At 37.3% G+C, this 17,903-nt stretch overlaps 1 protein-coding gene across 6 annotated transcripts in view; it reads left to right on the top strand.

Annotated features, from left to right (window-relative positions):
• Window positions 1-14,114, top strand: part of ZFAND4 (zinc finger AN1-type containing 4) — a 101,755-nt gene extending 87,641 nt beyond the window's left edge. For all 6 annotated transcript variants that reach the window (XM_045283677.1, XM_045283676.1, XM_045283675.1 and 3 more), the window contains 4 exons: window positions 3,029-4,192; window positions 4,672-4,726; window positions 11,363-11,480; window positions 13,117-14,114. In XM_045283677.1, the coding sequence (XP_045139612.1) occupies window positions 3,029-4,192; window positions 4,672-4,726; window positions 11,363-11,480; window positions 13,117-13,252 (1,473 nt within the window). In that variant the 3' untranslated portion in view covers window positions 13,253-14,114. The remainder of the gene's footprint in view (window positions 1-3,028; window positions 4,193-4,671; window positions 4,727-11,362; window positions 11,481-13,116) is intronic.
• The last annotated feature ends 3,789 nt before the right edge of the window (window positions 14,115-17,903 follow it).

Below are 17,903 nucleotides of genomic sequence, written 5' to 3'. Positions count from 1 at the left end.
AAGTCGAAATGGCGTGCAACCTCCACGATTTTCTTGCCATCTTTGATCATATCCAAAAGTTTTACCTTTTCCTGGATGGTGAACATCTTCCTCTGGCGCTTCTTTTTATTGTCAGAAGGCTTAGAAGAAGCAGCTCGTTTAGGAGCCATCATAGGGCTTAGATAAAATTTCTTAAAAATCGCAAACAATTACAGTACACTGTACAAAAGCAAAAATGCATCTGATACGTAGCTCCGATATGTAGCGATGCAGACAGAAGCGTGTATAGTATGAGCCAATCAGTGGCAGTAATGACAGAGCATGCGCTGTTATGCAAAAACCGCGATAGAGTGAAGCCGCGGAAGTCGAAGCGCGAAGTGGCGAGGGTTCACTGTATTTCATTTAGGTATGGTTGGTATAAAGTTATTTGTGTTTGTTTCTCGTGTGTGTGTGTGTGTGTGTGTGTGTGTGGTCTAATATCTTATGTTGTTTCCTTTGCATCTTGGTGTAGCTAGTAGGGGTGTCTGGAAAATGGGGTTATGTGGAAGTAATTAACTTGGTTAGGTGGTGCAGTAAAGGGGTGGTAGACACTATATTAAGTATCTGTAGGAAAATGTTAAATCACCAATAGAAATGTACTTGCCTTCTCTGAGAGATACATACTCCCCTCTCCCCCATTGCTGACTTGAATTTTCAACAAGGTTTGCTTATCATTCTAGTAGGAGTGAGTGTTTGTTGATTTAGGGTGGTCTTAGCATAATTTTGTATGGCAGCAACTGAATGGTCATCTCCCTGTCTCCTGATTTTGAAAAACTGACCGAAGCTGAGGTGTATGACCTGAGCAGAAGCCTGCCTATATGTTGATGTTTATACTTTGTTCTACTAATTTAAAAATAATTCAGGCTCAAGTGTTGGGATAAAAGTTTTTATTTATTTCATTGTTTTAGGAAAGACTTTTCATCCATTGAAATGTTTACATTATTATTTTCTTTTTTAGTGGTTTTGTATGGATTTGGTCTGCCTTTTCTGTTTATTTCCTAGATTCCCACCTTTTTAATTTACTTTAAAAAGAATTGACCGTTATTTGTAGAGAGATGTGAGAGTATCAGGTTTTCAATTTTCTTACTTCAAAAGCTACTCTTCTGTTGGGATATGGAAATGTAGTTTGTGTATTTTTAAATCAAGGGCACCCTTTTGGAAAGGTGAGAGTTTGCCATGTTTTCTGATTCTGTTTTGTATCTCTAAGTTTCTCTGGTGGTGTGTTATGCATTGGGCTGCTAACCATAGGTCAGCAATTCAAACCCATCAACTGCTTCATAAGAAAAAGTGAGGCTGTCTGCTTCCATAAGGCTTTACATGTTCTGAAACTCTTAAAGAACCATTCTACTCTGTGTTAAAGGATTGCTATGAGTCAGAATTGACTTGCAATAGTGGGTTTCATTTTGGTGTTTTGCTTCACAAAGAGCCTTTCTTCCTCCTCTTACTTATCTCTGCCTTCTCTATCACCTGCCTAGAGATAGCTACCTTATTCTATCACTTCTTTTTCTTCCCAGGAATGAATCTACATTCCCTTGAGCCTATTACTTTCTCAAGTCCTGAACAATTTCTAGTCACTTACTTTAGATTTTCTATTAGCCCATGTTTGAGATCCCAAATCTCTAATTTCTTTCAGTAGTTTTGTAAATGGGATTATCTTTTTTTTGGATCTCATACTGCTACTTGTCTCTCTTACTATAGGCTTTGAATTTGAGTCTGGTAGGGTTAGGCATTTTCCAACTACCAGGTAATTTGAGTTTTTTGTGATTTTTTTTTAACCTGTGGGTTTGTGTGCTTTTGATTCACTGAAATCATGGATTTTAGGTGATTTTTCTCTACTGCTTTGGTTGATCTGTATTTTTTTTATTTTTTGAGGGCTTAAATAATTGTCATTAATATCTTGCAGTCCAGAAGTTATTGCATTTATATTTGAAGAGTATTTTTGTTGGATATAAAATTTCATATTGACAAGGATAAAAATAGTCACAGAAGGCAGATAATTTTTCCAAGCTTCTTCCCTCTTTCTTAGTTCCTTTATTTCTTCCTACTCTAGTAGGTGAACACTCTAGTATCTGGCTTTTCTTATTGTCCTAGCGAGGGGTGTTGGTTGTTGTCATGTCTCTCATCCTACCAGGATACCTTCTGTTATCATTTGTTTGTTTTTAGGACCATCTAAATTTTATCCCTAAGATAATGAATTTTTAGTATTTTAATTGAAAATTACTATAGTGGGGCCTCTAAGATCAATACTGGGTTTGATAGTTCTGCAGGATGACTAACAGAACTAGTGTATAATCATATTCATGTCTAAGATTATTATAGTGGAAAGACAGAAGGAAAACTCAGCAGAGAGAAGACTCGTGGTGAAATCCAAAGAAGACCAGGCACAAGCTTCCAAGAATCCTGACCTAGTGGAGTTGTACAGGTCAACATAGTTCATCCATCAAAGAGTTGTGACAACACATGCGAAATGCTGTCTACCAGTGAAACTCATTAGTATCTAGGATTTGTATTGGATATTAGTTACTTAGGCACTCTGCCAAGGGCATAACATCTGTATGTTACATTGTATGTATAACCTGGCAAAGTGAGTCACTCTTATTAGTTAGGGTGTTGAAAATCTCTAACAAATTGATCCAGAAGTCAGCCAGGAGCCAACTTTACAAGCAGGTCTTTTCGAGGATGGAGGTTTAGGTCTGTTAACTCTTTTCTGAACGCTTCTTAGCCATACATATATTCATCCTTTTAAGGAGCATTATTAGGATATTAAAATTGGTTAGAAATATCATATGTAATATAGAGTTTTCTTCTCAGTAAAACTTACAGATAATTTAAAATGAGAAAAAATTAAAAGTAAGACTAAGTTAGGAAGAGAATAAAATTGCTCTGAACCATAAGCTTAAGGTTTTAATTTTGAAAAAAACTTAAATCGAGGCAATCAAAATGCATATTCCTTGTAATGTATAGAGAAAATTACTGTCTAAAAGAATCACATATTACTCTTTTCTTTTAGCCCAAGAAAGCTGTCAATTTAAAACCTCATCCACCTATAGCTCCTCGACCTTCTAGTGGTTCCACGGCAGCAGCTCGTCATAGATTGTTGAGGGTTCTCCCTCACATTGGGCAATCTTGCTTGCCTTCTCCTGGAAATGCTTATGTACCTGAAACTTCCAAGAATGTACTTTCAAATTTGGCAACCTTGACTCCTGCTGCTGATAGACCCATATCATCTCTAACTAATGATTTTCTTAAGGAAGATAGTAAGTGGGAGAGTAACATGCTGTGTCATGCCACGAGTAGCATCAAACCACCATCTCAGATATCTCATGTTGAGTTAAAAAATGACAAAGAGCATACTGATTCTATTCTCTGTCTTGGGCCATATCAGCCTAGGTGTACAGAAAACTTTTCAGGAAGTTTGCCATCTAATACTAAGGATAACACTACCTTGTTTCCAAGTACAGAACAATGTGTTACTAATGATTCCTTACCTAAAGTGGGTTCATTTGCTTCCTTAAAAGAAGGATACACTGAAGAACAAAGCAGTGGCTTAGAAGACACACAGAAAGTACATCCAGAGTTCTTACTTACTAATAGTGATAACGGGCTGGAAGCTAAAGAAGAGCACCTTAAAAATGTTGCAAGAGTGGTGAGTGATGAATCATTAGAAACTACAGTTCTTAAGCACCATGAATTAAGTCCTCATAAGAATAGACTCTTATCACCTATTCATTGTTCTGCACCAGTGTCACTGTTGAAACCACAGAGAAAATCAAAATGTTTTGAATCTGCGAAACTCCAATCTTCTGCTTCACAAAACGTGCTCCAATCATTGGATTTCCGAAATATAACTGATTCCTCATTCTCTAGGACTACTCGCTTTCGAGGTGTTAAAGTTGATTCACCTGGAAAAAGAGCTGATATTATTTCTAAAGTCGAGGCTCGAGATATCACAGAAATGGCTAACAAAGCTTCCAAAGAGCCTGTTGGGTGTGTAAATAATATAGGTTTTCTTGCTTCCCTGGCCCGGAGTGCAAGCAGAGATGGTTTACAAAACACATATGGGGCAGGCAGGTTTTGGGCTTCTGGAACTGGGCTATCTACAAACCACCAGCCTTTTCAGGAAGAAAGCCTTGGGAAAAGCTCTCCCCAGGTAGAGCCAACAGACTTTTTTCTAGTAAGTATTTGCCTTCCAACATGCTTCACTAGTTAACTTTATTCTGATTCAACATAAACATTTTTGTTTAGATAAATTAGGAGGTCTAAGGTTGATTTTTTTCCTTAAGATTTTTTTTAGTTTGTTGAAAAGCCCTTTTTAAACAGTTTATTTTAAAATATTACTTTAGTCCTAAATTGAGAGCTATCCTTTGAAAATAATTTTATTAAATAACTTATTATTATATTTTTAAGGATAAAGGTTTTAAATAATATTTTCCCAAATAAGAACTTTTATTTGAGCCAGAAGACGTTACTCCCTTAAAGGTAAATAAGCACAGTATAGCTGAGTGTCAGAATCAGGTTCCAAGCTAATTTAATTAAACAAATTTAAATGAAATCCTGACTGCATTTTGGTAACAGAATATACACATTTCTTATTTGTTGATCTCATATTTGCCATTGACTCACCTCTGCAGATGTTTTGTGTTTTAATTATAGTCCGCTCGTGGTATTGGAATAAGTGGAAATAATGCAGCAGCAGGAAAAAGATTAGGTAAGCAACAAACACTTTTAAAAACAGGATAAGGCCAATCTCATCATTATGCATAATATTGAATTTTCAAAGAGGAATTAGAAGAATATCCGTTTTGGTATGTATAAAATAAATTTACTCTCTAAATTTTTTTATTTAAGCAAATGAGGACCTAGGAGGTCTAGGAGAATTCTGTCTATGGAGAATAAAACAAAAATAGAAAGTGAAGTGTTTGTGTCCTAGAAGAACACATAGTTCCCAACCCTAGTCACTTGCTATTGAACCATAATAGGCTGTTGTGTGAGTTTCGAGAAATTATTCTAGAAAGGTATGATTCTTAATGACATGGTCTGAATAAAATATCAAGTCCAGATAAGTGAAAGAGTATAACATTAGCAGTTTAACACATTAAAGAACACCAACTAGTCATTATTCCTTAGGTGTAAGTTTGATTTGACTTATTAAGGTTCTCCATTGTTCCTAAGGATCTCCTTTGGTTGCATTATCCATTCTTTTTAAAAAAATCATTTTATTAAGGGCTCATACAACTCTTATCACAATCCATACATACATTAATTGTGTAAAGCACATTTGTACATTCATTGTCCTCATTCTTATCCTTCAGTTTAGCATTAGCTATCTTTTTATACAAGTTACTATCAATTTTGCACTTGAACACTAATATTCTATTATTCGTTGGCTGCATTTTCTTCTTGGTACATGCTTATAGATCATTATATTAGATTAAATATTAAACTAGTAAGTTTTCCACAAGTGAATTCATCCAAAAATCTTGCATTCTGTTCCAAAATGCGACTCCATGATATTATTAATTCTGGTTTATATTATAACATTTACATTTTTAGGATGCTTTTACATACTATGAAAAATGGCTTCTGATATCTTTAAAAAATGAGGTATTGAAATTTTCAAAGAATAAATAAATAATTTGCTCATGGTTTGCTGAATTAACATTCTCTGATGTAATCAAAACTGAAAGACCAGTTTCATAAAACTTTGATGCTTCTTCTTGGCAATTGTATTAGACACTAGGTAGTTCCTCTGAGGCTTCATCAAATACTTTTAACTGGATATCTTTTTTTGAATTTTTGTTAAAGTTTGGTATACTTTACATAAATTAATTACCCTTACAAATAATCAGAAAAGAGTTGGAATGTACAGAAAGTCTTAGGAACACACATTTTTATTGATTTTAAACATTTTTACTGTGGATTAGTTGAAGGTTTAAAGATCATTAATTTTACACTCAACAATTTATACACGTTATTTTAACTCGTCCATTACAATCCCTTCACTGTTCTCTCATTTATACTTCCTTGTGTTTCTTGTTCCCATCCCTCCTTTTCTAATCCTCTGAACTTTGCTCTTGGGAAAACGCTGCTCTTTTCATCTAATTGCTGATTATGCTAACATGAGACCGAGTCCAGTTCAGACCTGAAAGGTGACAAGACCGATAGTCTTGGGAGACCCATCAATCTTTGTCTGATGAGTAGGCCCGGGCACTTTTATGATTTTGAGTTTTACTCCACACTTTCTCCACTCTGTCCAGCACCTTCTAAAGTGATCTTATTCTGAACACTTACTAATAGTAGGTGGGCACCACCAGGTTTTCTAATCTCAGGGCTGTGGAGACTGATAGTTCCATATGTCTTTCAATGATAATCACTCTTCTTTACTATAGATGGGGAGAATCAATATTTGCACTTTAGATGATTGCTCACAAGGTTTTTAGACCCCAGCTTCTACTCATTAAATTAGGATGTCTTTGTGAATTATGTTATGCCAATTAATCTTGGTGTACCACCAAACTATAGTCCTGATCTTGCAGGCCCAGCAATTCATTCTCTCAAAGTGTTTGATTATGTCTAACAAGTTTTACGCCTTGCTACCATACTTATGGGTATAATTGCAGCAAAACCCAGCACATCTTTAAAAATGTAAATAAGAACTATTGCAAATTCACTTGCAGATTATGTAAATAATTTCGTATATGGAAAGTATGAGAATAAATAAAGTATTGCTGCTAAGGTTACAGTTTATACATATGCAAGTTTATTACAAATAAAATATGTTTAAACATGCCTCTGCTATCAGTGGATAGCTACAGACTACTTCTCAGCATTATACTTGCTTTAGTTTTAAAAATGAAGGATACTTTTGTGCCATGTGAAAAATAAAATTTTTATGTCAGGACTAATATTAAAATAAATAAATAAATAAATGCTCATGTTGACATATTCATAAATAATTGAAGCTTTGCTACATTTATAGAAATGCTGTCACATAAAATGATATTTATTAGGTAGATCAAGCATTTTAAGGAAAGCTGGGATGACGGTAAATTTTGACTTATTAAGAAATGGTGGCTGAAGTTTAGAAATTGGTGTACGAAGATTGTTGAGTTACCATTAATATAACTACTGAAGTTGAGGTTCACATTATTCAGCATTTTCAGTTCTAAGCAAACAGATTGGCTTCTCAGCTTTCAGCATGATATGTACCAAACCTTTTGCATGAACAAATTTATGGAACAAATTGTAACTAGGAACTAGCCTTAGATTTACCAATACTATCCATCGAGAAAGGTCCTCTCAAAACAGGGATATTTTAGGCCAATTAAATTCAAGGCTGAGAGGTCAACTCAGGAGGCTATGGTAATTGTATTTTGGGCATTCCAAGGGGTTAATTTTGATCAATATTCTCAAAGAACACAGGATAATCATGGGTATTATTATTATTCATAAATCATTTTATTTCAGGCTCTGACAGCTATTAACAACCCATACATCAATTGCATCAAGCCTATTTGTACATATGTTGTCATCATCATTTCCAAAACATTTTCTTTCTACTTGAGCCCTTGGTAACAGCTCCTCTTTTATCCCTCCCTCCCCAACACTCCCACCCTCATGAACCCTTGATAAATTATAATTATTTTCATATCTTACATCATCCACTGTCTCCCTTCACCCACGTTTCTGTTGTTCATCATCCTTGGGGTGGGTGGGGGAGTCCTACTACATCAGTCATTGTGATCAGTTCCCCCCTTTTCCCCCTTCCCCCATCTTTCCCCTACTCTCATGGTATCACTACTCCCATTACTGTTCCTGAGGGGTTTATCTGTCCTGGATTCCATGTGTCGAGAGGGCTTATCTGTACCCGTGTACATGCTCAGGTCTAGCTGGATTTGTAAGGTAGAATTGGGGTCATGATAGTGGGGTGGTGGGGGGATAAGTATCAAAGAACTAGAAGAATGTTGTGTGTTTCATCTGTGCTATATTTCACCCTGGCTGACTCATCCCTTTCCTGTGATCAGATGGGCTTTGGGTCTCCACTCTGACCCCTTCGTTCACATCTATACAACTGTTTTGAGTCTTCTGATACGTGATCTTGTCAACATCTCATGATCACACAGGCTGGTGTGCTTCTTTCATGTGGGCTTTGTTGCCTTCCTGCTAGATGGCCGCTTGTTTAACTTTAAGCCTTTAAGACCCCAGATGCTATATCTTGTAACAGCTGGACACCATCAGCCTTCTTCACCACATTTGCTTATGCACCCATTTTGTCTGTGTAGGGAAGGTGAGAATGCCAGGTTATTAGAACAAAGTGTTCTTGCATTGAGGAAGGAGTTGAGTAGAGGCCCAATGTCTGTCTACTACCTTGATACTTAACATATACATATGTGTACATAGGCCTATATCTCTATCGTTATATATTAATTTATTTACATATATACATGCCTATATTTATACCTCTCTAAATGTCTTTTGCCTCCTAGTTCTTTCCTCTATTTCCTTTTTACTTTCTTCCTGTCCCACTATCATGTGTGACCTTCATTTGGCTCTCAGTAATTCCTCCCAGCTACAGTGTACTTGATCAAACTCCAACAGACATTCTATACCTTCCTCACCATCAATTTTAGATTTCTTGTTGTTCCCTTGACCATGGGTTTGTTGTCTCCCCCCCTTTTTCCCCTCCATCTCCCTCTTTCCCTTACCCCCGCAGAACTGTTGGCCCCATTGTTTTCTCCTCAGGAGTGTTTATTTTGACTATCTTATATAGATACACATGAAAAAGAAGAAGAGGAAAAAGGGGGCCTATAAATAGTTTCAGGTTTGTCTGCTGACCCTTATATATGTTTTCCAGTTGAGTCTGATGAGGTTCTAAGTCTGCCCTCTGAATCTGAAGACTATATTTGGGATTCCTTGGGGACTTCTTTGCTTTGCTCCCCTTGCTGTTCTGTGTGCTCCCTTTGTGTTTCACCTTGCTATGGGGGTCAGACCGGGCACAATTTCTACACTTTGTCTCCAGTGGTGTTCCCTGCAGTGCTGTGGGTCAGCAAAGGGACATCATCCATCTCTCTCTCTCTCTCTCTCTCTCTGGGGCTGGCCTTAAGGTCTCTGAGCCTTGGCTGCTTGGTGTGCCAGGATGTGGTGCCCCATTTCCACCACCACCCCTCTTAATTTGCTCCCATGTGGTCTGGGCAAACCTGCCACTCTCCCTGCCTGTGTCTTCAGTGCTGCCCTCTGTAGTGTAATCTTCAGGGCAGGGGGTTTGATGTAGCTGGGATTGGGGCCAGTCCTAGATCTCTTTTAGTTTGCTGCTTCATGCCAGTATGTTGCCCTCAAGGCTTGGCATACCAGGTTGAGGTCTTGTCCCTCTCACCCTTTCCTATGGAGACAAACCCATGGGTGGGTTTGTGCCCTGTTTCCCCACTATCCATGCCCTCTTTTTTTCCCCTTTTTCTTCTTTTTCCTCCGTTTTAGTTGCCTGCCATATGCATTGCTGGGTCGGGTCTGATCCCTTCCAGAGTACCTGGGCCTTGCTCTGAGAATTTATGCATTTAGTGGCTTTTCCCCTGTGCCCCTTTTGATTTTTAAGCTTGCCTCAGTGGATTCATGTTATACTTTTCCTTTTGTGCTTGGTTTACTTCACTTAGCATAATTTCCTCCAACTCTTCATGGGTCTTATTACGAAGACGTTTTAAGAAAAATGAAAATTGTGGTTATTAGAAAAAGACAAACTTGTTGCATCAAGCATTTTTTCTACTTCCCATTATGGCAATGCACCTGCTTGTTCTTTGAGAATAGCAAGGGCTATCCTAATAGAATTTCTTTGTGATACCTTAACACAGCATCCTCCAACTCTGATTCTGCCCCTTCATGCTTCTTTTTGTTTCCCACATTCAAAGACATTTTTTTGGTAGACTGTGTTTAAGTTTATATATAACAAAACATTGGCCATTTCAACATTTAAATGTATAATTAAGCAACATTAATTGTGTTCATCACATTATACAACATTACCACTATCCATTTTCAAATGTTTCCATCAGCCTTAACTGAAGGTTAATGCCCCCACCTCCAAAGTCTAGACTCCCTTTTCTCCACCCCGACCTTCATATCCCTCACCATTATTGAACTTTGGCCTCTACACATTTGCCTTTCTTGAGTAGTTATACATGCATCTCTTTGTATTTTTGTTTTCAATTATGTTGAGTGTATACCTAGATCACATGGTAGTGGATTACTAACCACAAGGTCGGCAGTTTGAACCCACAAATTTCTCCATAGGAGAAATATGAGGCTTTCTACTTTTGTAAAGATTTACTGTCTCAGAAACCCAATGGGAAGGTTCTACTCTATAGGGTTGCTGAGTTTAGTTAGATGATAGTTCTATGTTTAATATTGTGAGACATTTCCTAAACGTTTTTCCTAGGGCCTGGCCATTTTACAATCCTATCAACAATTTTCCCCCACAACCTTGCCAACACACATTTTCTGGTGCTTGTTTGTTTAGTCTGGTTGTTGTTGTTTTAGGTGCTGACTCCTAGCGACCCTATGCCCAACAAAGGGAAACCCTGCCTCATCCTACTCCATTATCATCCTTGCTATGTTTGAGCCTATTGTTACACCCATTGTGTAGCAATCTCATCCAGAGTCGTCGTCTTTTTCATTGCCTTTTTACTTCACCAAGTCTGGGGAGCTTTTCCAGGAACCAGTCTCTCCTGATAACATGTCCAAAGTCCTTGAGATGAATCTGGCCATCCTCACCTCTAAGGAGCATGCTGGCTGTACTTCTTCCAAGACACACCTGTTAATTCCTCTGGAAATTCATGGTACTTTCAATAACCTTTGCCAGAACCATAATCCAAATGTATCCATTTTTCTTTGGTCTCTCTTACTCAATGTCTAACTTTCACATGCATGTGAGGCAATTGGAAATACCATGGCGCACCTTAGTCCTCAAAGTGACATGCTTGCTCTTCATCACTTGTTAAAGATGTCAAAGACAGTTTTAAAGGAACATGATTTGGTTCCTTCATGGATGACAAAGTTGCCATTTTGATATAGGGTAAAGGAATAAGTGCAGAATTATTTGGGGATGGGTTATAAAGATGGAAATACCACTTTCAGAAGTGTATAGTCATATATGGAGAATATGTCAAGAAATAGTAGCTTCACATTTGATATTTTTGTTTAATTCTATTTTATAACAATATTTTATCTCACCTTCTTAGCACAGATTAATTTTTTATGGCAAGAAGTCTTCTATGACAAGAATGTGATGCGCTTCATAGTATTATATATACATATATATATGTATAATTTATACTCGTGTCCTTTCTCCAAACAGGGGATTGTAATCATCGCCTTCCACCTGTGAAAGCACCTATTCAAACTAAGAAGAAACCAGGAAAGCATTGTTTTCTTTGTGGAAAGAAAACAGGACTGGCTACTAGCTACGAATGCAGGCAGGTTGGCCCACTGAAGAAGCTGAAATGTTTTCTGTGTTGTCACCCAGTTTAGGAATTATGCAAAATAAAAACATTCTTTAAATTGGCTAATCATAATATCATCCTTAAGGCAGTGTTTAGAGAGCAGCCCTCAGTTGAATCTCTAATTAGCTATAATAAAGAACAGCAAGTAGAAAATACCATGAGTATCCAAAAAGTGAAAGCAGACCCTTTCTTGACCTTTAAATTGGGAGATTTAAAACAATTGGAAAGCACACATTCTTATTCTAGATATACTTGGTTTTTGTTTTAGTAGCTTGGAAAACTACTCTCCTAAGAATTTATTTTAAATTATACAAAAAAGGATTAAATTTAAAATTAATGTAGTATATAAATATTAACATAGGAGCCCATTGGTGTAGTGCTTATGCATTGGGCTGCGATCTACACAGTCGACAGTTCGAAACCACCAGCACCTCCATGGGAGAAAGACTAGGCTTTCTATTCCTATAAAGAGTTATAGTCTTGGAAACACACAGGGGTGGCTATGAGTCAACAGTGACTCAATGGCAGTGAGTTGAGTATAAATATTAACAATTTTATTGTACTTTTATTTCAGCAGATAAATAATATGAGGAGGCCTAAAAAAGTTTGTGAAAAATTCCCTATCAATTCCATTTTTCCATGAATCCCCTTGGCATAGTTGTTGAAGGCCATTAAGGCTACGACACATAGTAGAGTCGCTAACCCAGTGATGAGCATTTCAAACTCATCAGGCACTCTGCAGGAGAAAGATGAAGCTGTTTGCTTCTGTGAAGATGTAAAGTCTCAGAAACTCAAAGGAGCAGTTCTACTCTGTCCTATTGTGTTATTCTGGGTTAGAATTTGGTGTACATATTCAAGAAATAATGAAATATATATTAACTTTTTCACTCATAACTTTTCTTTCATTAGCATTAGATCGCTTTGCTCCAGTGATGGTATTTGCCCATAGGTTGAGGCCAGGAATTGAAAATAACCACTGCTATTTAGAGTGCAGGAGCCTTGCTAGCATAGTGGCTCACCTTGGGCTGTGATCTACCAGACTAGCAGTTCCAAATGAGCTCTGCAGTAGAAAGATGAGGCTTTTTACTTCCAGAAAGATTGGCAGTCTCGGGAGCCCACAGGGTAGTGCTAAATGGACTCAATGGCAGGGAGTTTGGCCTTTTTGGTTTCAGGTAAAATGGAAGTTGCTTAACTTCTGGCTAGAAATGATTTTTTAAGAGCTTTTGTATTTTCAGTAGATGCTACATAACTTAATTTTTTAATAAGACTGAATTTCTAAGAAAATTTTAAGAAATTCTGTTCTACCAGATTTACTGGCTATAAGAGAAATGCCAGGGCATTTCCCCCACAAAACTTTATTACTTCCTAAAAGTCTATATCCTATAGAATTTTTACTATAAACTATCAAGCTCATAGATAATTAAACTTTTCTTTTGGGAGGTTCTGGTGCTTCTTTGTGAATTGAAGAGAAATATCAGCTCTGAAGTTACAAAAGAACTAAAGGGCTTCTGTTGGACTCCTGAAGCAAAACTCTGAACTCCCAAAGAAACGTGTTTTTTTTAAATAGTCATGTGACAATTCACACACACATATATTTTTTGTCCTTTAGATGTGGAAACAACTTCTGTGCATCGCATCGCTATGCAGAAACTCACAGCTGCACCTATGATTACAAGAGTGCAGGGAGGAGATACTTGCAGGAGGCAAATCCTGTTGTTAATGCACCAAAACTTCCAAAAATCTAATTCTTGCTCTGCGAGTAACTGTTCTACCCGGGGAATCGTATTATAATGACAGAAGACATATTGTTCAGACTGCATTATTTTTCATCGACTTTAAAAGATTTGTCAAATAACAAAGACATATGGTGCATACTGTTGGAGAATACAAGTACTACTGTGATTGACATCTTTATTCTTTACTGACTTGAAAATCTTAAAAATAGTTAACAATTTTTTACACTATAATGATGTTAACTTTGTCATTGCACATCTTGTGTTAAGTGTTTTATATTTGATCCTGCAATTTCAATAAGCAAGTCTTCAAAAATGCACTTTATTATATTAATATTGACTGAGTGACCAGGCGTCCACATGTCCAACACAGAAATGAGCAGTCATATAATGGTTTTACTCAAATCTACATTGTGGTTTTGATTGGTTTTTCAATCTTTTTTTGGAGGTATGGGGATTTGGGAAGGTGGAGATGTTTTTTTTCAGTCCCACATGTGACTGTTTACTGAGTTGACAAGGAAGTTCTTTTTAAATTTCAAGCTACTGTTTAAAAGAAGAACATCTGGTTTTCCAGTGTTATTTTTAGACCACATCTATTTCTTCCATATTCAGATTGGCATTCAGAGAGATATGTGTGTTCATTCTATGAAACATATCATGTTAATTATAGTATATATTTCTCACAATACTACTTTTGGAATGGTAATTTAAAAATAGAAGATATTCTAGTTATTGTTATTAAATACAGAAGCCAACTTTTCACTTAAAAAAATGGCTACATTTAAAACTAAGTCTCACTGCTTGGTTTGTTTTTCATAAGAAAATGTTGAGTGCTATTATTACCAGGAGAAATTCAAATAAATATTCAATTTCATTGTGAGTTTGATTATTTACAAAATGTTTCTTTTATGAAACCATGTAATTTTAAATCTACTCTACTTGGAAAAAATGGAAATAATTATAAAGGCATTATATTAGATTATAAAGGCCCTACTCCCCAGATGCAACCAATATATCATTCAGGCTTTTGGAAGCCACTTGCCTTACAGAAGATTAGTTAAGGTGGATGCCAAGCCCTGATAAACAGCCAGTAGGCAGCCCAAGTAAACTCTAATATTCTGAGGTCCCCAGAGCTCAGAAAATACTAAATTAGGGGCTCCACAGGACTTCCACCTAAGGGAAGGTGGCCAGATGTCCCACTTTTGGCTAGACAGTCCCGATTTTTGGCGTTTTAAAAAAGTCCCGGTTTTTGGAAAGAATGCACAACAAGCTAGGGAACGGTCTATTTGGTCCATATAGACCAAATTTTTAATCCAGAACTACCCCCCTTCCCCGCCCCCGCCCCAGGTCAATGGTGTCCCGCTTTAAATCTGGTCACCTTAACCTAAGGCCAAGTTAACTGGAGAGAGTTTGTTACTATTCCCCTAATTCAAATAAGAAACTAAATGTTAAATGGTGAAAGATGCTAGAGAAAAATGTGTTTGTAAGACTAAAAAGGGATGGTTAAAAATGAGAGGATTAAGCGATTGAGGTTGGAAGAATGTGTCTTAAAAGGACTACAGATTAAAAATGCCCACTGCTGGTCAAGTGGATCCCAACTCACAGCAATCTTACAGAGTAAAACTGCCCCACAGGGTTTCCAAGGTTGTAAGTCTTTATGGAAGCAGACCTGCCACATCTTTCTCCTGCAGACCGCAAGTTCAAACCACTAGCCTTTTGGTTAGCAGCTGACCATTTCAACTACTGTACCGCCTTGCTCTGAAGATGTAGGTTTTACAAATTCTATCATGTGATCTTCAACTAAGTTTTGTCTCCAAGGGCACATTTTTCAACTACTGATCCTGCCTCTTGTTGCCAACTTTCCAATTCCAATTACTAGGAATCATCAGTGCATCTTGATTGCATGTTTGATCAATTTCAGACTCAAGAAGTTGGTAGAACACTTCAGTTTCTTCATCATTGGCTTTACTGGTTGGTGTGTATATTTAAGTAAAAACTGCGTCAACTGGTTTCCTTGTGGGCATATAGATATTATCCTATCACAGACAGCATTGGACATCAATAGATATTGAAATGTTCTTTTGATGATGACATGATTCTTCTTGAATTTGTCATTCCCTGCGTATTAAACCATATGACTATTTGAATCAAAATGACTGATATCAGTTCATTTCAGCTCATTAATGCCTAGGATATCGATCTTTATGCGTTCCATTTTATCTTTGATTACTTCCAATTTTCTGAGATTCATACTTTGCATATTCCAAATTCTGAATAATAGTGTGTTTTTAGCTGTTTTTCTCATTTTGAGTCTTGCCCTTGGCAAAGAAGGTTCCAGAAGCTTTCCTCTATCCAAGTCATTAAGATTTACCCTAACTTCAGGTTGCAGCTCTTCTTCAGCTGTATTTTGAGTGAATTCCAAGCGGAGGGGCTCCTCTTCTGTCACTATTACAGACCTTATTTCACTGCTCTTGACAAGGTTTTCAGTGGTTAATCCCTCTGCAGTTGACTGCCTATTCCTAGTCGATTCTTAGTTGGAAGGTCTGCTGAAATGTATTCACCATGGTGATCCCATCAGTATTTGAAATACTGGGACCACAGCAACATGAAAACCACCAGAGCACTTTAGACACTTCTCTATCTGGGCTGGTTTCTGGGTGTTGCGATGTGTCTTATTTTCAGGTTATTGTATACTACTGTTTTATGTCCAACATAACTCCCTTGAATATTTCTTGTAAGATGAGTCTTGTTAACAAATTCCCTTAGTTTCTGCTTATCTTGAATATCTTAATTTTGTCTCTGTATTTGAGGGACAGTTTTGCTCAGCATATAATTCTTGGTTTATATTTATTTGTTTGTTTATTTATTTCACGCTATCTCTGGAAATCCCAAGAGTGAGCAGGTTGCCAACGGGCACACAGGTGCATGTACACCTGCACGTAGGAGGAATCTCACTGGCCACAGCACACCTGAACAAGAGAAAGTCCTGCCTTCAGTCTGTGTTATTTCCCCCCTTCTATTCCCACTGGCTCATGGGGCATAATTGAGGGCATTAGCCAATCTTATTGGTTGAGTTTAGGTGCACCTGTGTGAGGTAACATGCCTAGCATTGTGTGTGGACCCAGGTTTCCCTTCACCTAGGTCTAGGTGACTTGTGACTTTGGTCTGAGCATGCCCAGTTTTGGATTTTCCCATAGGTGTCTAATTAGTGTGCCTGATTTTTTCCAACCCCTTTATTGAATGAGTAAAGAAGAGGCATGAAGAGCTAACTTTTGTTTAGTGTAGGCATTCGATAGAGACAACACCCTTTATCCCTAATCTAGTTCCCTTTCCGAATATCATAGTGATTTTCTTTGGGGCAGGAATGTCGATCTTGCTTTGGGTTTGTTGAGATTCTTAAATGCATATCTTATAATCTTTTATGATTTGATTCAAATTTTCTTCCAACAAATCTTAGACTATTTTCTCGGTGTGCCTGTGTTTTAAAAATTTTTTTTGTCTTTTCCTGTTCTGGAATTTTGATCAGAAGTAAATTATTTGTGTCCCACATAAGTCTTAGGCTTTGTTTTTGTTCTTTTTCTGATTATTCCCCTACCAAGTTAGTATTGAGAATTTTGCCTTCAATTTCCTATTTATTACATTCTATTCGATTCAGTTCTATTCCTTTTCCCAGTTTGAAATCTTAGTACTAACCATGCTGAATCTGCCAAATTGTAAATCTTCAGATCTGTTCCTGTTCATTTCTTAGGCCTTGTAGAAGTTGTCTGTAACTCAGATGTTAGTAATTCAGGGACTGCCTGTGTTACGTTAGTGTCTTTTTGATGTGTGGCACTATCCTAAATGCTGTATTACAATGTTAAACTAAACAAGGTACCTGCTTTAATCACACATTTCCTACAGAGGAAAACCAAAATATATATATGATGGTGTATTGGTATATCCAGATGATATGTTAAACTTTGGTTACAAATTAATCCCTATGGTAGTTACATAATCTGGTGTCAATTTGGGATTTGAGAGGATTAAGAGTGAAGAGGTAGAGTCTAGTCTGTCAATCTGGTCATAGCCAATGAGGCCTTTGTGTGGGAATGGCCTTCTCCTGAGAATTCTGGGAACTCCTATATTTCCTCCTTGGAGGCAGAAGACTTATCTGTCTGCTCACTCCCTGAGAGATGCTCTACTGACATGACACATGGTGCTATGCCCTGGGAGCTGGAGAAGCCACATGGACCTACCCTGATGCAACCAGACCTCGGGAGCCAGAGAAGCCACATAGAGACCCCTGCCAGCACTGAGATGCTTAGACACCACTGGATCCACAAGACTCCAAAGTCCCTGGCCTGTGATCCACCTGCATTTGGCATCATTGCATGTATTTCGTGAGTCTGAAGAGGACTTTATAGATTGGTATTGGACATATGGGTAATATTGGACTTATGGACTTGATCTGAACTGGGCTGGGATGTTTTCTCAATATTCAATTGCCCTGATATATAAACCTCTTTCTTAAATACATATGAGTGTCCATGAATTTGTTTTTCTAGTCTACTCAGACTAACACAATCTCCAAAGCTCAAGTATTTTAACACAACAACATTCATTTCTTGCACTGAAAAAACATGACAGGTAGTGGCCAGTCAGGTAGACTTTGTAATTAATGTGT

This window comes from Echinops telfairi, unplaced genomic scaffold (assembly GCF_000313985.2).
Source record: "Echinops telfairi isolate 266 unplaced genomic scaffold, ASM31398v2 ScPeMD7_7465;HRSCAF=8503, whole genome shotgun sequence".
In the NCBI taxonomy this organism is placed as follows: Eukaryota; Metazoa; Chordata; class Mammalia; order Afrosoricida; family Tenrecidae; genus Echinops; species Echinops telfairi.
Note: the sequence above shows the minus strand (reverse complement) of the source record. Positions and strands in the feature narration are given on the sequence as shown.